Here is a 24,125-nt window from a genome sequence, read left to right on the forward strand (position 1 = left end):
GTGTGTGTGTGAGAGAGAGAGACTGGGGGACAGAAACAAGAGTCATATTTAGTTAATGCATGGTTTACAAACACCTTCATCTGACACAAATGTAACTTTCAACACTTCATTTTATTACATGAGACCAAAACATAAATTCTCTCCTACAAGTGTTTCTTTTCGTAAGAGGCTTTAACAAATTTTGGCTTCATGCAAAGAACTCGCCTAATCGACATGAAAGGTCTAATTCAAGAAGAATTAAAAAAAGCTTTCAATTGGATATATAACAATGTAAAACATGTGCTTGGGCTGGGGCTTTTTAACAAGAAAAAAACAGAGGCAACTTTCTGCAGCCTCTCTTCGGTTTCGGAACACCCCCGTGTGCTCGAATGCGCACGATAAAGATCCCAAGCTAATAGCGAAAGTCTCAAGGCCTGAAAAACACGAATACACGCATGCAGAAAAAAATAATGGGTAGCGCGAATCTGTCGCTGTATGCTATCCCCAGGGAAAGCAGTCCGAATTGCCATGAGGGAATTCCCTAAGGACAAGAAGATGTGCCCAAAGAAATGTCTTGAAAAAAGAAAACCAAGCATTGGCATAATTATCACAAAATGTGTGCAACAGGTTTATATTTCTGAGACACTTCGGTTACAACAATAACACGAGTAATACTGCTTAGTACCAAATATCTCTGACATAACAGAAATGTCACAACTTATCAGGACATACCATGAAACAGCACGTTGGTATAAGGCAAGTCCGTACTGTGACGAGATCCTGATCTAGGCATTAGTTCAAGAGTACTTTTTCAGGAAATGTCCAATTTTCTCAACTTTTGATCAGTCTCTTTCGATAGTAACATTTGGTGTAGACACCTGGCACACACGTGTTAAATGTTCTCTTTTTCTTGGTTCCTCAGATTTCCATTTATTCCAAAATTGTGATATGACAAAGTCAGTACGACATGCCTTCACTTTCTACTTCAAAATTAACTTGAGGTCACACACGAAAATCTCGCTTATCAACAGTCACACAGTAGTAAGACAAAAGTTTACTTCAATGCGTGACATAGCATCCACTCAACCCATACCAAGTCAATAATAGACATCACAGATTATCGAAGCGTCTCCGTGACAATTCAGCATCAAATCGTCCTTTTTCGATCAAACAACACTAAATTCACATCAACGACTTTAGAAAGTACGTTAACATTTCCTCAGATGAGGTCATCGCTTTTCCACCTCAACCGAGACAGCTGCGGAGAGCAAGGCAGCGACAGAGACGACGTGGCTTTGAACATTCCCCCAGACATCATGGCGTCGCTTTCCGTTCGCACCAAGTTGCGCATGCGTGTTGTCTTGCGCACTTCGTTGAGCGACAGGCTACTTCCGTCCATACTGCTGAGGTCGGAGGTGGAGCCCATAACGTCGTACATACAACGGAGCTGCAGAATGCTGGCCCTCAGCTCGATGAAACGCTTCAGCAACACCTTGTCCTGCTCCTTCATCTGCACCTGGAGCATGTATAAAGCACAAAGTTACCGCATGTACCGACAGTATAGTATTCGTGGTAAAGGGTCTTGATGTTCAACACATACACACGCATGCAGGCACGCACACAACCACACACACACACACACACACACACACACACACACACACACACACACACGCACACACACACATTGGCGCGCGCGCAAACAGACCCACGGTCAGATACAACAACAGAGAGCGGATTCAGGGGCAAAGATTAAACGCCAAACAAAGACAAACCAGCTTGTGAAATAGTCGGCAGCCCTAAAAAATATTTGCCAAAAGAATGATTTAAATAGGCGTAATGAGATAGCATTTGTGGGAATAATTGAACATGAGTGTAGTACAAGAGAATGTACGGTCCTGCGGGTGTAAGTCTCAAATTCTTAAGATAGATGACTGAGCAAAAAGCACAGGCACATATGTCATTGATATTAACCCAAAACTGTTAGTGTTGGTTCACCGTAAAATTGCATGCTTCCTTCATTGCTCTCAAAAAGTGCTTAAAATTCCATGGGCGTAACTGGGACGTCAAAGTTAAAACGAACATCTGGACAATTACAACAAATAACTGATCCAGGAAGAATGCCTACGTATTCGGATCATAGCGTTCGAGACATTACATCAATCGGCCATTCCGTATAAGGGAGTATTTCATTGGCAGCGTGTCATTAAAAGGTCTTCCATTGGACAATGTGTTCACCGCATTCCGTAACAAAGCTTCCCATTGGACATGGGTGGGCAAGGCATTGTGTAACGAGGCTTTCTATTGGATATGAGTGTGTGTATCTGGCATTCCAACGACTGTCGGAGGAGCAAGACGCGGTGCAAAGGATGTGTGGTGTTGGGGCTGTCAACATTTGTCCTAAGGGCCGTGCTTCACTGTGTATTGACAAACTCGTTTCGCTGTGTGGTTTTTTGTGTGGTTTTTTTTTTGGGGGGGGAGGGGGAGGGGAGGAGAGTGGGGGACAAACAACTGTCTGCGTTTTGTGTCTGATTTGCTGTTCTTAGTTTTGTCTCGTTTGACGTTTTCTTTGTGTCCTTGGAGGGGGTGTGTTTGGGCTCTCTCTCTCTCTCTCTCTCTCGCTCTCTCTCTCTCTCTCTCTCGCTCTCTCTCTCTCTCTCTCTCTCTCTCTCTCTCTCTCTCTCTCTCTCTCTCTCTCTCTCTCACACACACACACACATACTCACACACACACACACGCGCGCGCGCGCGCGCACGCTAATTTTTGTTTGCTCAGTGCTAGCAGATAATAAAGCCGTTTGAAGTTCTTTTTGTCAAGACAAATCAGAAAAGAGAAGGAAGAACAAAGTCCGACTTTCAGAACATTTTAGCAACAGAACTAGCAAAACATTCTCAGTACATGTACTTTTTCCGGTGTCTTCTTTTTCTTGTGCTTGAGGATTTAACATCTCTTCCTGGGCGTATTGCGTCTGGATATACATGTGTCTTGCTATCTACGTCGTTGCTGTTGCATGGTAGGCTCAAATCACATGTTAAATGTTTTTAAAATCTACTTGTGAGCTCTGTGCGTTTTTGTTGTCATCTACATTTACTCCTGTTAATTACACAATAAAAGAAAAACCGTGATGTTGCAAGAGCAACACTCACAAAAAACATGGAAAAGAAGGCAAGAGCAAACAAAACATGTTGGCGGATGGCTCAACCTTGCCAGCGAGGAAACGAAAGGCCTTTTGTCTACCAAAAACATCTTCTCTGGCCACACAACACCATCGAACAATCCGGACAGCCAGTCCTCCCTTTAGTATCATCACAGCCAGCGAAAGGGCAGAGCACACAGAAGCATTGTCTAAAAGATCGCCAAATCAAAAGCGGATGGCCCGACATGGTCAACATTGTAGCTGGACATTCAATCAAGTGACCTTGTGGCCGGTGTTTGAGCAGCAACGTTTGTTCTTGCCCTCTCGCACCTTTTTGTTGGATTAATAACGGGCAGGGCCGTAACATGTTAAAGGACAGCTGTCTCGTTCGGTGGTGATTTGTTTCTTGATTTTCTGACACACCGAGAGTAAGTAGAGAGTGAGAGAGAGAGAGAGAGAGAGAGAGAGAGAGAGAGGGAGACAGACAGACAGACAGACGGACAGACAGACAGACAGACAGACAGACGGACAGACAGACAGACCGAAAGGGACAGAGAGAGCGCGCGCGGTCTGTGTGCCTCGGTGTGTGTTTGTGTGTGTGGTGTGTGGTTAACAGTGAGAGAGAAGCGTGTGTGTGCGTGCCTACGTACGTCTGTGTGTGTGTGCGTGCGCACGTGCGTGTGTATGCCCGTGTGCCCGTGTGGATATAACTATCAGCGTCTCATGCGTTCATCTCCAGCTCTGTGTATCTCTGTCTCTATCTTCTTTTAGCGTGATTATCTTTTGGCAGGACACCCGATTCTGTCCATAATAACCCTGTTCCGCCTTTGATCAAGTGCCCTTTTGAATGCGGCCGAATTTTCATCCTGCGTTCTCTAAGGCCCAGAAAACTTAAAGGCCAGTTAATAGCAGGATTAAAGGGACTCCAAAAAAGACGCGTCTTCAAAGACCGCGTGTGCGTGCATTTGAATGATTTGGGGCTGCGGATGAAAGTCTTCGTCAAATCTGGCTCAAAATATGATTTCAAACTTTGTTGGAAAAGCATTTTTTGAGCTGGTTTATTAAGTGCTCAAACTGATGCAACTGAATGCAGTCCCAGTGTCGAAGTTTTTCGTGAAATGAAAGTCGCACCACTAATCACGGCTACCAACAAAAGGCCAGCGTATATACTGCCTCCTGTTGATACCTCTCTCCCCACTCCCACTGATATCGAACGGTCATCACGGATAACAACAACAACAGTAGCAGCAGAAACAATAGCAATTGCTACTATTGCTGCTGCTGATTGTGCTGCTGCAGGTGCCACGGTTGCCTTCTACTTTTTGTTCTTCTAAAATACACTTACCCAACCCATCCCTACCAGCACCGTACAAAACAATTTCAAATCAAACAGTGCCATGTTTGCCATCTTTACGACCAATCTTACTCACCATCTCGTGACGAATCCAGGCCAGAGCAGATCCGAGGTCCTTCTCCCTGGAGTTCAAATCCTGGTCGTCGCTTTGACAACCGTTGCTGTTGCCATAGCTACGCAGGCTTCCATAGGACCCGCTCTTCCTCAGCACATGGCGGTAACGCTCGGGTAGAGCCGGTCTGTTCTCGCTGGCTTTTAACATTTCCTTGGGCAGGAAGAACGCCTCGGGTCGCAGGTGTTCCGGTGTACCTGTTCTGCTGCGAGATATCGGAAGTCTGTTCTGCGAGGCCGATAAATGATCGTCGCTGTCTGCTGACGACATATCAGCACTGTATCGACGATCTCTCCTTTTCCCCTTCTTAGCGTCATCTTCTGCGTAGAGATCGTTCGCAGAGGAGCTGCAAATAGAGTCTTCCCCAAAACTGCAAAGCGACGAACCTTCCGAGTCTTGGCTGGCATCTAATGGTGTTTTGCTGGCGATTTCTGACGTATTTACTTTGTCAGCGTCATGTGACGTCTGTGCAACGTCAGTACTGGACCAGACTTCATCCGGGACTGTGCTCAGAGAACTTCCACTGGAGAAGGGGCCGTTCCTGACAGTGGATGCGTGCGAGCTCTCCGACTCTGATTCGCTGACGCAGACCGAGGAGGCGGAGCTACAGGCAGGGGATTTGCGTTTGACTTCTTTTGATTGGCTAACAGTGAGCGCGGGGGCAGAATCACAAACAGAATCGTTTGATTGACTGACACTCAGCGAACAGTATGAACTGAAAGAAGATGGATGTTTTTCGTCGTTGCTGGTAAGTTTTGACGCAGGAACTGTGGCTGAGGTGTGACTGTCGTCAAGTTCTTCTTCGCTTACAGTACATAAAACACCACGAACAGATGACTGTCCATCCCTGTTTGGCGAAAAACACGGCGTCGAAGAGCTAACCCTTACTGCTAGTAAGCTGACGTCATTCTCAATCGCTTGACAAGTGGAATCTTGTTGCGTCATTACATCAACATCGTCAAAAACTGAGGATAGTTCGGAATCACGTTTAGTTTGCAGAGATGTCAAAATATCAACAGCACAGTCTTTCTGAGAAGTTGAGATGATATCGGTTTCGTCAGACGGAAAGTTGCTGACGTCGTCGGCACTTGATCCCATGGCGAGTTCGTCAGATTCAAAGATTTGGGTCAACTGTGAAGGCAGGAACGAAAACTCTGACAGGTCACCACCCTCTGTGCTGACACATCGCATGGTTGTCTCCCCTCCGGAAACAGTGGATAAACTGTGAAACCAACAAAGTAAGTCATCGTTTAGTGAGAGCAATTTACACAAATGAAGCCTTCCGTTCCAACGCCATTGCAACGACCACGAAAATAAAATACGCATTGCATGTGTTGCACTGTCGCCAAAAACAATCACTAGTCTTCTTTGTTTTTTGGGGGTTTTTTTTGCACCCACCCACACACACACACACACACGCACACACACACCCACACACACACACACACACGCACACACACATTGTGACACACACACACACACACACACATGTCTGTATCTAGAGTCTATATACGATTTAGTTGCTATCTTACCTTGACCAACACTGACAGACACACACTTTCTGGAAAAGTCACCGTCTTCAGAAATATAGCAACAAAGCGCGTTCCTCTTCACCTGTAATAAAATATAAACAAAAATTAAGACACTCAGTGACAAGAAAGCAAGGCCAATCAATCTCATGGTGGGAATCGGAAGTTGCCTGTAAATATAGTAATGAGTCTTGACCTCATTCGGTTGCACAAGCTGCGTATTAAATCTGCTAGAAAAACATCTAGCAAGCCTAATAGTTCACACCTTACACATCAATGTGTCATTTTTGTAGACTAGAAAAAAGGGAGACCGACTGAAGGAGATTACGTACTGTTTTAGTGTATGACCACTTTATTTCCATCAACGGTTCAGAGGCCTGTGAGGTCGTACCGAATGATAAGTTACCTTCCGAAGACTTCGTACAGCAACTATATAACAAGTCGCGTAAGGCGAAATTACTACATTTAGTCAAGCTGTGGAACTCACAGAATGAAACTGAACGCACTGCATTTTTTCACAATGACCGTAGTCCGCCGCTTGTGCATAACGGAGTGAAACTGACGAGCCTGTTCAGCGCGGTAGTGGTTTCGCTGTGCTGCATAGCACGCTTTTCTGTACCTCTCTTCGTTTTAACTTTCTGAGCGTGTTTTTAATCCAAACATATCATATAGATCTACATGTTTTTGGAATCAGGAACCGACAAGGAATAAGATGAAATTGTTTTTAAATCGATTTCAGAAATTTTATTTTGATCATAATTTTTATATTTTTAATTTTCAGAGCTTGTTTTTAATCCAATTATAACATATTTATATGTTTTTGGAATCAGGAAATGATGTAGAATAAGACAAACGTAAATTTGGATCGTTTTATATTAAAAAATAAATTATTACAATTTTCAGATTTTTAATGGCCAAAGTCGTTAATTAATTTTTAAGCCACCAAGCTGAAATGCAATACGGAAGTCCTGCCTTTGTCGAAGATTGCTTTACAAAAATTTCAATCAATTTGATTGAAAAATGAGGGTGTGACAGTGCCGCCTCAACTTTTACAAAAAGCCGGATATGACGTTATCAAAGGTTTTTATCGAAAAAAAGAAAAAAAACGTCCGGGGATATAATTCCCAGGAACTCTTATGACAAATTTCATAAAGATCGGTCCAGTAGTTTGGTCTGAATCGCTCTACACACACACACGCACAGACAGACAGACAGACACACACACACACACACACACACACACACATACACCACGACCCTCGTCTCAATTCCCCATCTTTATTAAACATTTAGTCAACACTTCACTAAATGTAAAAAGAATCGCAACCTGAACCACAAACAACCGAAGTCCAAACCTACTACGTGTTTCTTCCAACAACACGTCCGCTGGAACTTGCAACACCGGCACCACAGACCACCCCTCAAAGGGCAACGCCAACACTAATATATAAAGCAAAGACTCGACTGTCATCATTCTGCATCGCAAAGGTACCAACAGTATCACCTAACAGTATCTTCTACACAATCTTTCGCCCCTAAACTTTGCGGATAAGATGATAGCAACTGCATCTCCCAATGTATCTTTAGCGCAAATATGTCACCCTTAGGTTCACTGCTACAGAAGATAAGAACAGTATGTATACGTACCTTTCACAGAAAATCTTTCACCTGAAAATCCGCCTCTTCCCAGTTTGTACCCAGAAAGATAAGCCGGGTCGACATGACTATATACACCGAGTGGAACCCCATTTATCACACACCCACTCACACACCCACACACCCGTTTTGAGACCTATACCTCCTTAAGTTTCAAAGCCCTAGTTTTCCACATTTTCCGTTCATAACGTATGTCAATATACCGCCATTTTAATACGTCCTTACACTTATTAGTTCACATCTTTTTGGATGGCTCCACTGTACTTGCCTCCCCGATAAAAGCTCCACTGGCGAGCATCCCTTGGTTCTACGTCATAAAGCACCAGGTCGGCTGATTAGCGATCGTCTGCTACCTTGTTATCACGCCATACCGGGAGATTTATGTTAATGGTTGAAGGCTCTCAGTCGATTCTGCTGAGCTCTGCAGTCTATCAAATGTGCTACAGTGGCAGATTAATTTTCTGTTCCACCACACGGGGACTTGAAATCGACGAGGTGGGTTTGCATTGCGGGGGGGGGGGGGGGGGGGGGAGGATTGGAGTCACGTAGATCCAGGCCACATCTCCATCTGAAGTGTTTGATTAAAACACAGGCGGAGTCTAAAAGGGGGGGAGGGAAGGGGGGGTTACAGAGATAGCCGTCAAACCTCCAAGCGAAGCGTTCGATACAAAATCAGGCATGGGTTCCGAGATACGAAACAACCCCGTGACTAATGTTATTATGTGGTTACATCTGGGGGTTTGCCGACAGCGGTTAACTTTGTTAAAACTTCTAAAAACTTTTGGACGAAAAGGAGCTCTACCAGAACTTACTTAAAGTTTGCAACATGTCTTCACTTCTGCATCTTTGCGACTACACGATATCTAAATTACGATATTTGCGAGTTACCATAACAATATATCTCTGATGAGGAAAAGCTCTTCAGAACTGAATAAAGATAGAAAGATGGGAAGTAGAAGAAGAAAAGACTCTCTCTCTCTCGGTCTGTCTGTCTGTCTGTCTGTCTGTCTGTCTGTCTCTGTCTGTCTGTCTGTCTGTCTGTCTGTCTGTCTGTCTGTCTGTCTGTCTCTCTCTCTCTCTCTCTCTCTCTCTCTCTCTCTCTCTCTCTCTCTCTCTCTCTCTCTCTCTCTAACAGAGAGTGTGTGTGTGCCGTGTGTGTGTGTGTGTGTGTGTGTGTGTGTGTGTTTGCACTGGTACGTGTGTGTGTATGGGGGGTGTTGTGTGCTTTTGTATGTTTTTGCTTTATTACAATACCTTTGTATGTTTCATGCACTTTTGATAATTCCCTTTATATTCCGATTATATGCATTGATTCCATGTCTGATCTGGAAATTGTAAAAATCAATACAATGATTAATGCAATAAATTATCCATCCATCCATCTCTCTCTCTCTCTCTCTCTCTCTCTCTCTCTCTCTCTCTCTCTCTCTCTCTCTCTCTCTCTCTCTCTCTCTCTCCTTTTCCTCTCTTCGTCTCCACACCTGGTCATGCTCTCTTTCTGTCTTCCTCTGTAGCCCTCAGCATGAACCCCCACCCACCTCAGTCTCGGTGTGAGATGCAAACAAAGTACAGGAAAGTAATGTTGAACTGGAGAGCAAGAACAAACAGGTCTTACTCCGCACTTTCTAAACACTCATTCGGCCCCCGTTTCCAAGGTATTTGGTCAACAATTTACATGAGCACAACTGACAACCTTTGGTCCTGCGCCTTTGCGGTTTCTAGCGGTTTATCCATAACAGATACAACAAAATAATGCAACAAAACAAAACAAAAGAAAGAAAGACAAAAACTTGAGAAAGACAAAAGGTCAAAAAGAAAGAAAGACAGCCAGCCAGACATTTAATTCCAAAAACATGCGTGCTGAGTACGCGAATAAGTTCGTCAAAAGGAGAAGGAAAACTTTCTAAAAAATGTTGCTGTTACATTGTATTTGACAGTCTTTACAAAAGAAATCCACTATCTGAAGGCCGCTGCGTAGATATATATGTATTCGGAAAATTCTGTACAAAGCATGTTGCCGCTAACCTTTTTCTCGCTGTGTCCACAGAACAAGAACATTTCGGTCTATTTCCTAGCTAACGTTTGTTCTCAAAGTTTCCTTGTTTCTGAGTGTGTGAATAAAAGAAATCCCCTTCCTCAGGTTACATTCATTGACATTCTTGTAAGATGTGGGCACAGGCCTGTCTGATTGTTTCTTAACATTGTCCTTTTTTTGTGGAAGCAAGGGATGTCCGGTCAAACATATACATAGGCGAAAAGATCAAGCACCCCCCGGGTCCCCCCTCCCCCCCCCACACACACACATACACATATATCCCGTTCCTCCTCTCAACTCCTCCTCAGCCTTCTAACGTCTTCTTCTTCTTCGCTTCCAAGGCTCTTTTTCTGTCTTCATTCCAGATTCTTGGCAAGCGAAGACTTCTTCACAAAAATATGAACACTGATCCGGTGCAATGTATTCAAATGTGTTTTACAATTACTTAACCATGTATGGGAATATTACTTCGACAAATTACCCTGCACCAACGCCAACAGAAAATACGCACCAGGAAAACCAAAGAACCGCCTCACTGACTGAGTCAGTAATCATTTCTTGTAATCCTTGATCGAATGAATCATTCTCAAAACACTGACCTTTTGTAAGAACAGCCCAATAGGGTTGACACAACTCCCGTGGAAAATCGGCATTCAATTAATTGACCCCGCACCTGCTTTAGCAATCATCACAGTGCCATGAGCAATGCAAACTGTTCCGCCCATTGTTGTGTCCAAATGAACATACCTCTCCTTGAAGGCGGGACTGAAAAGGTCAGCGACAATTCTCACTCACTCTCTCTCTCTCTCTCTCTCTCTCTCTCTCTCTCTCTCTCTCTCTCTCTCTCTCTCTCTGTGTGACTCTTTTTCTGTTTTCAAGAGACTGTCAGTCCGTTTATCTCTATCGTTAGGACAATCTCCCCATCTGTCTGTCGGCCGTTCAGTCCGCGCACGCGCGCGTGTGTGTGTGTGTGTGTTTGTGTGTGTGTGTGGGTGAGCGTGTGTGCGTGCGTGCGCGACATTCTCTCTGTCAGTGTGTCTGTATTTGTGCGTCCTTGTAAACTTGGATGAGCCGGGTTTCAATCTGAAATGCAAATGCGTAAGGCTTATCAGGGGCAGTTAAACGTCTCCAGTACAACCTCTGCAAACTGCATTTTCAACACGCTTATTCATCATCACAAATTCAATCCACAGATCAATCGTAAAACATAGAACCATTTTATTCAATAGTCTGCCAAAGCACGCTCTGGATTGCAAAACACTTTTGTTCGGAAATACTGATTTAACTATATCTTTGAACACGAAAATATTTTCTGCTGTACAAGATTACGTTATGTCAACTGATGATCTGATCGCTTCGGCTGATATTATATTAACAGTGACAGCAATAGATGTAGCAAAGCATTCTCTCTCTCTCTCTCTCTCTCTCTCTCTCTCTCTTCTCTCTCTCTCTCTCTCTCTCTCTCTCTCTCTCTCTCTCTCTCTCTCTCTCTCTCTCTCTCTCTCTCTCTCTCTCTCTCTCTCTCTCTCTCTCTCTCTCTTTATTTGTATAAAATATTATGAAATATGTTGAAAGAAAAGGGTTGAAGTTATCACTTGTTCGCCATGTCTTGTTATCAGAATGTGTATTGATTATCAGTTTTAGAACGTGTCCATAAGCAGTCTGCTTGTTAACGTTCTTAATGTTGTTACTGTATATAACATGTATACAAGAAATTAATAAAAACACGCTTAAACCAAAACGGACAAAGCTGTATTCAACCACAACTTACAAGACACAAGACCATCCCTCCACTTGGACATATACGTGTATTGGTGAATGTCATGTATGTAGTCAAAACAGTCAAAAAGCAAATATATCATTTGATAGTTATTACGTACTGTGTCCGTTACCTGCTGAACTGAACGGAAAACACAACAATCAAATAAATTCTTCGTCGACACACTCTTTGAGCAAAAACGACGATTTCTTTCAAGACGGCAAACAGAATTTCTTGATAAAAAAAAGGCCCCAAAGCCACCGATACTTTTCAAAGACAAATATTGTCCCGGTTTCAAAAGTATAAACTGATGTCTGTCGCAACTATAAAGCTGATTCGAATTCGTCGACCAGAACCTGTATGTGGATTGGAGGGGGTGTGGGCCGGGGAAGAGACGTGGGAATGGGAGCGTGTGGGCGTCAATGGAACATGAATTTTTCGATGAATAGCTGTCAAACGTTAGCGCAAAAAAAGACGTTTATCTAAACACAATCAACAACACAAACACTCACACACATGCAAACAAATTGGCAACATTCTTTGAAAGGGAAACTCCAGTCGTCCTATTGACACAACTGCAATCGGAAACGGTGAAATGCTATTGTACCTTTTATGAGTTTGGATTATTTGAACGTCACGAGTTTTCAACTGCAAACAATTACGCCAGTACGCACAAAAACACAAGACCCCCACGTAGTTTAAAATGTGGCAGGTATGCCTCTGTTGCTAAGTACTCTCATGAAACATGCTCTTAACTGAAAGGACATTAATTTTCTTCTTCTTTTTCTTCTGTGTTCATGGGCTGAAACTCCCACGTAAATTCGTGTTTTTTGAACAATTGGGTTTTTACGTGAATGACCGTTTTAACGACGCCGAAAGGACATTTCACAGTTTGAATTGACTTTTCAGAAGCAAGTACTGACAGGTATCCGCCGAGCTATGTGTAGGCTCTCTCTCTCTCTCTCTCTCTCTCTCTCTCTCTCTCTCTCTCTCTCTCTCTCTCTCTCTCTCTCTCTCTCTCTCTTAAAAAAGATTAATGTATAATAAAGGTGTTATGATGCATAAAGTGATGTCAGGATATGCACCGGAGACATTACGTGATAATTTTATTTTGAACTATAACAGACTAAAAATCATAACACCGACTCCACGTATTGACCTTTTCAAATCAAGCCTTCTTTATTCAGGTGCGGTCCTATGGAACTCACTGCCTATTTTTCTTAAGCATAAAACAAACACAGACAGCTTCAAAAAAAATTATATGTCGCACATAATGCAACTAAACATGCGCTGAATGGTTCATCAATTCATTTAAAATGTATGTGCATGTTAAACAAAATTATAATAATATGCAGATCTAAATTAAGTTATGTTAAAAATTGACACTTGGAAATTGTACTTAAAATGCAGCATGACAATTTATTTTTTACATTTTTATCTGTATATACAGTTATAATGTATTAAGTTTGATGTGATAATTCTTTGATTATATTGTTTTCTGTTCTTGTTGACCCTATATTAGGGCGAGGGCTGGATGTAAAAAAGCAATATTCTTGCTTATCTATTACCCTCGATAATAAAGATTTTGTCTTGTCTTGTCTTCTCTCTCTCTCTCTCTCTCTCTCTCTCTCTCTCTCTCTCTCTCTCTCTCTCTCTCTCTCTTTCTCTCTCTCTTTCTCTCTCTCTCTCTCTTTCTCTCTCTCTCTCTCTCTCTCTATTTATCTCATAATATGTAAGCGCCTAGGGCTATATCTAGATTAGGCGCATAAAAATTATCACAATAATAATAATAATAATAATAATTAAGATCGTTTTTGGTTTTTTAAATGTTTAATGCTATGTTTGTTTGTTTGTTTGTTTGCTTAACGCCCAGCCGACCACGAAGGGCCATATCAGGGCGGTGCTGCTTTGACATAATTATAACGTGCGCCACACACAAGACAGAAGTCGCCTTTTAATGCTATGGTTGTTCTGTTAAAAATGCTTGCCCACAAAACAAACTATTTAAAAGTACACACCTATTTACTTAAATGAACATTGATGAATAAGCAAACCATCATGATAATCACAAAGCAATCCATATCCGACGATTTCCTGACGAAGAAAAGAAATGATATATGTAGTTCGAGATTATTAAAACTACAAGGATTTCATGAACTTCGAGTCTTATGTTCTCTTTGGTGATTTTAAGGCGATGATCAATGAATACATGATAATGATGATGCTGTGTATGCCCAGATCGCATCTTTCAGTTGTCGGTAGCGAAAACTGATTAAACACGGGATAACTTCTGACACGTATGTTGCTATCACTGACGAGATAAAAGATCAAGTCGTAAATGTTTGGGGTAAATGAGAGATACATGTAACTGCATCAACATTCTAACAAAAAATCCCTTTGTTTGTTTGTTTCGTTGTTGTTGTATTTTGGTTTTTTGGTTTGTTTGTTTATTTTTTTGTTTGTCTGTTTTTTTTGTTTGATGTTGTTTTTTGTATTGTTTGTTTGTTTGTGTGTTTGCGGTTCGTCAGTGCTGAAGCAATCACAACCCGAATTGAGATACGAGTCGTGGAAAAATTCACGACGTAAGAAAGACTAATTACATACTTGCAAAGCCATCCGTCTTGAAAAACCAACGCAGATCAACTGGAAGTACATGTAACGAGAAATTATTAAGTTGAAAAGAAAAGGGTGAGAGAGGATGAGGTGAGAATGTAAGCGTAATTTGTAGACAAAAAAAATAGACATAATCAAGTTATAAAAGATCACAACCTAAACCATAACCACTTACCTCAGCATAACACGCCGACAATTTTCTGGAGAATAACGCCAAGACAGCAGATTAGCCGGCTGCACTGATGTAACAATTAACCACAGGACCTCACCAAGACGGACATTCAGTGTGGTGAAACTGAAAACAAAACGCGTTAACGCTACTTGAGCTGCAACAATTTGGACACACTAAACGCGGACACACTAAACGACACTGTACGAGAGGGGTCGGCCCGAGCTTCTGCCGTCAACACCAACACACGTCTCACCTTATAACACCTCCCCCGCGAGCCCCTTCAAAGCGAAGAGGAGTGGAGGAGAGGGGTAGGGGGCAATCCAGGAGGGGTTATACGGGACTCGTGGTTAAAAAGAGCTACCGGGACAGGGAGACAACTGCAACTAGCGGTGCAAGGCTGTGTGTGGGAATCGTGACGTCAGGGTCTTTTGTGTGCGCGTAACTGTGTTTTTTTGCACGGGGTTTTCCGCTTCGAGCTTATGTGACGTCACAATGCATGTAGGCAGGTTTCCGTTAAGATCGAATTGTAAAGATTCACAGGTCACGGTTACTTCTTGACACCTCTGGCTCACTTTGTAATTTCTGTTGTCGTGTTTGCATTTGCCACCTGCAATACAAAGACAGATTTCACTCCCACGCAAAATAAATGTTCTTTTCGTCAAACAGGGCCGGATTAACCGGTAGATTGGTTAAAGTATTATTGTAACTGATAAATCCGAATCCATTTGTCAAACTGTTTGGTGATTTTCTTCATGGTTGATTGGTCAAGCTAATTCAGTACTTGTGTGTTTGACTGGTTGATCTGTTCAGTGTTTACTTAGCAGTTGTTGCCTGATCTAATCATGCCTCTCAGTTTGTGTGAGTGTCAGTGTCACACCCTTTGAAAATTTTTTTAACTTGACTGTAAACTCCCTATAACGACCATTCGGGAGGATCGTCACGACTTCATCAGCTTTTTGGGGGGGCAGTGGGGGGGGGGGGGGATGAGGAGGCAGGGATAACTGTTGGGATCGAAGCTGGCATTACATTTAATAAAGTTAAAAGTAAAACATATCGCCGTTCTCTCCTTGGTGCAATATTTTCACACAAAACTGACTATAAGCTGTATGTAACAGTTTTGTTTCTATGGACGTGCAAGCGGCGCGGTGCGAGTCACAATGTGTGTGTGTGTGTGTTTGTTTTAGTTATTGTTTCCTGTGTCTCTGTGTTGTTGAGAGTTGTGGTACGTGTGTTTACAGCTACGAGTATCCGGCGCACATAAGTTTCGTACCTTGCACTAATGTGCCCCCCAGGCATAACCGAGTTGATGCTATCTCTCTGGGTGTCATAGGTGCCAATAAATCGCAACATTAAGCTTGTGCACCGTCGTAGATCGTACGCTCTCAGCCGGGACATGATGTGTTTTCGTTCGTGTCCGCCTTGATCCATGTACGTTGTTTATGTTTTCAGAGATCCTTTATACCATTGTGACTGGTATTGTCACGTTTTGATCTCTCTCTCTCTCTCTCTCTCTCTCTCCATCTCTCTCTCTCTCTCCATCTCTCTCTCTCTCTCTCTCTCTCTCTCTCTCTCTCTCTCTCTCTCTCTTTTGCTCGCTCGCCGCTTTGTCTGTCCGTCTGTCTGTCTGTCTTCTATCTCTATGTCATTCTTAATTTCTGTTTCTTTTAAAGAAAACCTACGCTGACAATGATGATGATGATGATGATGATGATGATGATGATGATGATGATGATGATGATGATGATGATGATGACGCTGGTGACGATGATGCTGATGATTGGGGTGGGATTGGTGGTGTTGGTTGGTGGTGGATGTGACATTATGATTTGTGATGACAACAGTATGATCAACAAAATGCTATTAATGGTTATCTTTATCACGTAAGACGTTTCAGATTTCTTTAGGAGGTTCTGTGTTTTTGTGGTCTGTTTGCTTGCTTTCTTCTTTTCTTAAGTTACTTGTTGGTTTGTTTTTTCCCCATACGGTTTCTTTTCCGTGCAACTTTAGATCACATTTACTTTCATGCAGACAACAGAGCATAATAGACGAATTCCGAAAATAGCTCTGTCGGGTTTGTATTGGTCACAGTTGTGAAAGAGTGAATACCCTTGATTTTTACTCGGACAAACATTGGAGGGGCCAATCACTAGCGAGGGGTGTGTCGGAAACACGAGGACAGGAGCAAGTGTTACTTTATTTGTCAGAGGGAAAGCAAGGACATTCACTCTTTCACAACCCATATAAACCCGACGGAGTTATTTCCGAAAATTGTCTGTATGTTTTCTCCTTATTCACGACTTTTTTCCGTGACCTTTCGTATTTCATGGGGGCTGCCATTTTGGTTTTGATGCGCTTCCTTTTCCGGTTTACGTATTTTCCGGTTTAACATAGCATTTGCGGTTTTTTGTCAGAAGAGTGATATTTGGTTATGAAGGAAGTCAAGTCCGCCATTACCTGCAACCTCAGTTGAGTGTTTACTTTGAACTTAAACTTGAACCGTAACAGTGTGTAGCCAGTTCGCAAGACCTGTTCATCTTCCTACCAGTTCCAACTGTTGTTATCAATGGGTCGCGCAGCTGGAGGAAGTGTTTATTTTCATTTGGAGCCCAACTTCAGTTCAAAACCAGTCAAGAACTGGCCTTGACATTCGTTTGGAACTTAGTTCAACGAGTATTTTCTCGAACGTAACTATGAGGGTCAACGTGAGGGGAACAGCTACAGCATTCGCAGCTATGAGAAGAACACCTCTCGTTTTTCAAGTGACAGCGACTGCCCTGGGAATGACCCCTTAGCTGTCATCCTCTTGACAGGGCTACATACAATGTCCACTACGCATTATGCCGACATGTGACGGACAGAGGACAAGATAAACAGGACATAACATCCCACGGAAGAACGGGACAGAAAGACTGAATGCGGGAGGTCTTTTGTACAATATTTTCAGACACACACGTGTACCCTCCCACCAATATAAGACTGCCCCTTTAATTGAAAGACTGAATGTTCTTATTTTCTGTTCATAACCCGTTTGTAAAGTGACCTACATTTTAAGACTCGATCCTCCTTTCGAAGAATTTGTTCATTGCCAGATCTTTGGAGAAGTCTTAAAAGACGGGTTCCCCTGCAGGTCATCAGTGAAATGTGTCATTATTATGATTAAGGGAGGGTTTGGGATGACTGGGTGTGGATAGTTAGATGGATAGTGCCGCGCGCGCGCGCGTGTGTGTCGTGTGTGTGTGTGTGCGGGTGTGTGTGTGTGTGTGTGTGTGTGATTTAAATCATCTCTCTTTCATATTCACTGATCTTCAGTACCGCCCGTAGAGTCACTTTCAGCTGGTGAAAACCCGCGCACAATTGAGCCCTGCTGTGAAAACCCGAGCACAATTGAGCCCTGCTGTGAAAACCCGAGCACAATTGAGCCCTGCTGTGAAAACCCGAGCACAATTGAGCCCTGCTGTGAAAACCCGAGCACAATTGAGCCCTGCTGTGAAAACCAACTACCTTTTACGACCCAAGTTTTCCAACTTGACCGTTGATAACCTCTTCAAATTTACCTCTATTTGAAAAAAAAACCACCCTGATTTTCTCAGATTGTTAAAGGCGGATTTAAAAGGGGTGTTCCGCTGTAGCCTGAATTCCCTTTCCTGTGTTAACCTCAGCTTCACCTTTCCGCATCCTCCTCAAAACTGATTCCTTTTATCACCAAAACGGTCTGATTTTCTCCCCCTCCCTCCTGTAAGTCAACACACCTCACCAGTGCCGCCTTATTCAATGAACGACCCGGTGAAATGTGCTACAAATAGCAAGCCGGCTACCGTAATTAGTGAAAACTCAGTCTAAAATGAGCAGCGTACCTGGGATGGGGTCAAAAAGACCAGTGACAACAAACAACACACCTGTGCCCGGCAGGTAGACCACGTACAGTGTCGAGCAGTTACCTGTACATGTACCTGAGCTGTCTCCTCTCTTCCTGAGCGTCGAGTTCATTTCACCCGAGTGCTTGTATTAAAGTGAGTTTCCCCTCGAGTTGTGAACGTGAACCTGAGGTTTCGACGTCCAGGGATTGTGAATAAAGCAGGCGGGCATCAGGGACACACCTAACCAAACAACGCAAATTTAGAAGAATAAAAGGAAAAGGGGAAAAGAAACTAAATGAGAACAGAAGAGAACACATGTTAGTTTCTCGACAATATGTTTCTAATGATTATACCCTTATCTGTTCTCAATTTCTACTTTTCTCTCCCTTTCAATCTTCTACATTTATATCTATTTGTGGAAGAAGACCTTCAGGTTCAAACGTTCAGTGTGCGTATGTATATGTCAAGCCAATTGTTTAAAGTGAGTCCATTTTTCACTGTCAGTTCCTGTGTTGAAGCTAAATCACGACTGGAGGCTAAGAATGATTGGTCACGCAAAAACGCATCGGACAGTACAGCTTCCTACGTCGTCAGAGCTCTAGGTTGAGGTTTACGTCTGGATGTGTAAGACTGCGCTGACTCAGCAGAACTCCCTTTGATTTGACAAGGGCCGACCCTGAAATGCTAATGAGGCATTCAATGGCGGGACAGGTGGCTTGTTACAAATCTATCACACCATCGTATAGGGGTTTGCCGGGTTGCGTCACACATATCAAATGACGTCACACATGTGGACACAGAGAGAGAGAGAGAGAGAGAGAGAGAGAGAGAGAGAGAGAGAGAGAGAGAGAGAGAGAGAGAGAGAGAGAGAGAGAGAGTCGACCTTTGTTACGATTCTATCAAATGACGTCATAAATCATATGATATGTACGTAAGCTTTGCGGCTCAGGTGTGACAACTTCATCAAACAACGCAATAAATCATGTTTAGTCATAGGAGGGGAAAAGGTTGCTGTTTGTGCCGGAGATGTGTGCCTGTCGTAACCGCAAACAAAAAATCTTAACAAATGATTGATTGTGTTGGAGCTTAATTAGTAAAGAGTAGGCTACACTCTTCATTCTATGCTTTGAAGTCGAAATTGACACGAAAGTATGAAAAAACGGAAAACTACAACCCCCACCAGCTAAACAAACAAACAAACAAACAAACAAACACGCAGACAAAATTCATCAAGCGCAGCCTTAACAGCATCCGGAATTCGCAACTTTTACAATTAGTAAATATTATTAATGTGATCACTCTTATTGTTGTTATTGCTATCTTGGCTGTTATTATCGTCGACGTCTTTCTCTTAGATCGTTTTAATGAGTATTTATGGGGAGTCGGGGAGCTCGAGGAGGGGGGGGGGGGGTGTGTGTGATTGAATGAACAAAAGACAGCCTCACGTATGGCACAGTGGACTGACGTGTTTTATGCAGCCATCCTGCTTGATTATTTCAACACCCGGCCACCCCGTCCCCACCCCGCCTCTCTGTCTCTGTCTCTGTCTCTCTCTCACACACACACACACGCACGCACGCACGCACACAGACAGACAGGGTTGAGAGAATGAAATGCACAGTTGCTGCGTTTTATGCGGAAGCCATTGAGTGCACCTGGCCTGATATGCATGTCACAAGCATTGTCAATCATTCCCACAGGAGAAAGAAGGAAATAGAGACTCATTTGTTTTATCACGTATTACGCTCAGACCGATGTTGCCACATTGATCAAGATAAACTAATAGAACGTAACACGCATCCTTTACTGTCATTATTTTCAACACCTACCCTTACATACTTCCTTTTGGTCGCCGTCATGACTTCTTACCGAACACTACCGTAACATTCCCACCGAATGACCATGGGGCAAATGCATTACTCGCGCTGAAGAAACGTGTTCCTGTTTCCTCTCTGATCAAAACACTCCCGGACTGCCATGTCATATGTAACATGGAATATGTAACATCGTAAATTGTCGACATGACGCGTCAGTGCACATGTGGTACGGACCGGCCTATGCCTATGGTATACGGGCCGCGGGGAGAGGTGGGGATCGAGCTGCCCTTTCGGGAAAACGATCAATTGTTTTTGTGATAGGGTGCAAGGAGGAGGAAGAATAGAAAGCAGAAGTGGGTAGTGAAGGTGGTTAGATGTAGTCATGAAAGGTACAGTCCTTCCCCTGTACACGATTTGACTCACCATCTTCGATCTGGCCAGGCTTTTTTTTTCGTGGAGTAAGATCAAGACCATTCCTCCACTTTGACATGTACCAAAAATCAGCAGCCTGGGTTGCTTTCTGTGCGGAGTGGGACACAAGTTTTGACGAACTAGCAGTGGCCAGTGTCAATCTACCGAATTAAAAGTAAATGATTGAAAATTACAAATTTACCACTGTACATTTGAAAACTCGGGATTTTGATTGTGGATGTGTGTCCAAATGGAGGGATGGGCTTACCCCATGTAAAAACCTGATTTGAGGTAGTCAGTAAACCCAACTGTTTTCACGGGAAGGACTGTGCCTTTCACCTTGTATTTTGAGCAACAACAGCAACAACAACATCAACGACGACGACGACAATATGTCTAGTACTGCTGAATTGCAATGTCGACAAATTGACATAGAACTCACCCAATCAACCTTCTCTGGTAATCAGAGAACGTCACAGCTGGGATTACGTCGTTCAAGTGCAAAATATATACCTATATATTCCAAAGATAAACGAAAAGCCTTCACAAGAGGAACATGTTTCCCATCTAAAACAGGTACCAACTGATAAAATAGGGGAAACTAATATAACACACTGAACGAAGGCTAACGCATTACGCCCCTCATACATGTTCCGGACAAGGCAGATCGATACGTCACACCGTCACTGCATGAGTTTAACGAACTTAATTTTGTGCTGAGATTATTCGATCTAGCCTGGACACCCCGGCCGCACGTCGCGAAACTGTGGTGATCAATTCAGGACTGAGGAAGACGGACAAGACAGACAGGGCCTGGGATGTTCTCTCTGCACCACCACCCCCCCCCCCCCCAATCCCCTCCACCCCCTCCCCCCATCCCCTCCTCTGTCGCTGTAAGTGAGAGAATTAGCGAGCGAGAGAGAGAGAAAGAGAGCGCGTGTGTTTGTGTGTGCTTGTGTGTGTGTGTGTGTGTGAGTGTCTGTGCCGTGTGTGGGTGTGTGTGCGCGCGCGTGTGTGCGTGCCTGCGCGCGCGGGTGTGTGTGTGTATGTGTGTGTTTGTGTGTGTGTGTGTGTCTCTCTCTCTCTCTCTCTCTCTCTCTCTCTCTCTCTCTCTCTCTCTCTCTCTCTCCCCCCCCCCCCCTCCCGTTGGCGTCAGCACTTACAAGTCCGTTGGTAATTTGGGGCTGGGCCGCTATTGCGCGGGGCCGCTATTGCGCGAATCTAACCCTAACCCTAACCCTAAAGATTCGCGCAATAGCGGCCCAGCACAATAGCGGCCCGCGCAATAGCGGGCCGATCCCGGTAATTTTGTGTGCAGTCTGTGCATTATGAGCGTATACACAAGAATGGGAGGGACATACATGTAGTAACTGTACGTGCGCGCGCGGGTGTGTGTGTGTATGTGTGTGTTTGTGTGTGTGTGTGTGTCTCTCTCTCTCTCTCTCTCTCTCTCTCCCCCCCCCCCCTCCCGTTGGCGGCAGCACTTACAAGTCCGTTGGTAATTTGGGGCTGGGCCGCTATTGCGCGGGTCCGCTATTGCGCGGGGCCGCTATTGCGCGAATCTAACCCTAACCCTAACCCTAACCCTAAAGATTCGCGCAATAGCGGCCCAGCGCAATAGCGGCCCGCGCAATAGCGGGCCGACCCCGGTAATTTTGTGTGCAGTCTGTGCATTATGAGCGTATACACTGCAAGAATGGGAGGGACATACATGTAGGAACTGTACGTGTGTCTTTATGTCGGCGACAACCAGCCATGAAAAGAAGTTGTTTTTGATCTAAATTTAGTTTTGATCAGTCAATCAAACTTTACTGTCCTGACGTCAACCATTAATATACTGCCTGAACCATCCCCACTCACACGCTCCTAACGGACCGAACACATCATGGGAAAAAAAAATAAATAAAACGTCTATACAATGGAACTCCCTTTATAAGATCCCTTTTTTATGGCTGCACTTTTTATCTGATCTCGTGGCGTTTAAACTAAACATGTTGTACGATTTCTCGGCTGTTTGTTATTCACAGTCTCGCTTGACTCAGTTCTCAAGTGTGAGTGTTCGCTTCACATGATTTGTTTTCTCGATCGAGTTTTTGCGACGGTTTAACTTCCAGGCGAAGATTTTGTTGTTGTTGTAAATTTGTACATTTTCCAGTCAAAAAGAATAGGAGTTTTTGTATTTTAAAACAACAAAACACAGGCTACGCAACACCATGCCTTACCTATGGGCAGCCTTGAAAATACGAAAAAATTTACAAATCGACACTAAACTACTAATGAAAATATAGCAGTCTCATTATTTTCCCATAGCACAGATTTTCTCGATGTTATGTTGAGCGGAGTTTGACTGTTTGCTACATTGAAGCTTATCATCTTATAACTTAGTTTGCTGATGAGTCCCACAAACAAACGACATTTGGGTTGAAGGGAACTGGGGTGGAAGGGATGAAAGTTTATAGCCACAAACAAACGCCATAAAACCCACAAATAGAATAAACACCGGTCGATAACAACGGTTTACTGCGTAGAAAGACGTGCTGCACTGAAGAAATTAATCCTGTTTTATTTTTGTTTGCAAGATTGGGTTCCCGTACTGATGGGAACTTTTGAATGCAACACGGGCATTTAGTTTCTTTCCAGATACAATAGTGCAGCCGAGCATTCGGCACAACACAGATTTTTTTTAAAGATAGTTATTAAAATAGACAACTTCCCGGAAGGGCTCTTCCTGTCAACAGCAGCGTGATGGAGAGTGTTCATTGTCTTTTCGAGCACTTCACCGGATTTATAGTTAAATACAGTTGACGACTTCCCGAGGGGGCATTGCCTTTTAAAAGCAGTGTGATGGGGAGTGTTCATTGACTTTTCGTGCAGTTCAACCGGATTTTCTAATATTCCAATAACGCAACTCACAAAACTAGCTTGAATGCACCAATAGACAATGCAGGGGATCACGCACAAAAACGCATGCACGCTCAAACACAAAAGTACACACACACACACCGTCACACACACACACACACACACACACACACACACACACACACACACACACACACATGAACACACACACACACACACACACACACACACACACACACACACACAACACACATACACTGACACGCGCGCGCGCAAACGCTCTTTCTATTTAACTTTAGGTGTTTCAAGGATGTCACCTACCTAACTAAAGTGAATTTAAATTGGCAACCATTAAACTTCGGACGCCGGCATTTTTGAATCTCACCGTGGTTCAAGTATTTAGGATACACTTGTTGGTTATTTGGTTTACATTCCATCGAAAATACCTTCTAGTTCTACGGGCTTTTTTTTCCTTCAGGACATAAGTAGGGCATTATCTATCCATGAAAACTGTGGCATTGAACTCATATCTCCAAATACACAGGCCTGCGTGTATGACAACGACTGATACATATGGCGAAGATTTGTTTCAGAAGTGGTTGCATGGTGTTCATACCTGGAGTTGTTCTACAGTTGTTGTTGTTACCACGAGTATATTCTCTTCTGTTTGGAGGTCCAGTGGGTATGTGAGCATTTCTTTTCTATTGGAAGTAAGTCAGTGAGTTGCACCCATATGTTCTAAATGTTCAAGTTTTCAATCCGATAAATAATGACAAAAGCATGCCAATGTTCAAATTTGCTACCATTTAAATATTACGATGTACGAAAAAAA

At 43.4% G+C, this 24,125-nt stretch overlaps 2 protein-coding genes across 2 annotated transcripts in view; one reads left to right on the forward strand and one right to left on the reverse strand.

Annotated features, from left to right (window-relative positions):
- Positions 1-92: 92 nt before the first annotated feature.
- LOC138966674 (uncharacterized) lies at positions 93-14,600 on the reverse strand. The gene is made up of 4 exons (XM_070338978.1): positions 14,350-14,600; positions 6,115-6,196; positions 4,547-5,804; positions 93-1,495 (listed from the first exon to the last, which is right to left on the reverse strand). Exons 3-4 carry the CDS (start codon positions 5,771-5,773, stop codon positions 1,199-1,201), a joined length of 1,524 nt encoding a protein of 507 aa, XP_070195079.1. The 5' UTR covers positions 5,774-5,804; positions 6,115-6,196; positions 14,350-14,600; the 3' UTR covers positions 93-1,198.
- A 9,184-nt stretch (positions 14,601-23,784) lies between these two features.
- Positions 23,785-24,125, forward strand: part of LOC138966682 (uncharacterized) — an 8,186-nt gene continuing 7,845 nt past the window's right edge. The window contains exon 1 of the mRNA XM_070338987.1: positions 23,785-23,975. Coding sequence (XP_070195088.1) covers positions 23,867-23,975 — 109 coding nt within the window. The 5' untranslated portion in view covers positions 23,785-23,866. The remainder of the gene's footprint in view (positions 23,976-24,125) is intronic.

Source organism: Littorina saxatilis, linkage group LG5 (assembly GCF_037325665.1).
Source record: "Littorina saxatilis isolate snail1 linkage group LG5, US_GU_Lsax_2.0, whole genome shotgun sequence".
NCBI classification, from domain to species: Eukaryota; Metazoa; Mollusca; class Gastropoda; order Littorinimorpha; family Littorinidae; genus Littorina; species Littorina saxatilis.

Coding starts and splice junctions, on each gene's coding strand:
- LOC138966674 (XM_070338978.1), bottom strand. CDS start 5,773: ATGCGATGTGTCAGCACAGAGGGTGGTGACCTGTCAGAGTTTTCGTTC. Junction 1,496..4,546: donor CCTGGATTCGTCACGAGATG/GTGAGTAAGATT, acceptor TACATGCTCCAG/GTGCAGATGAAGGAGCAGGA.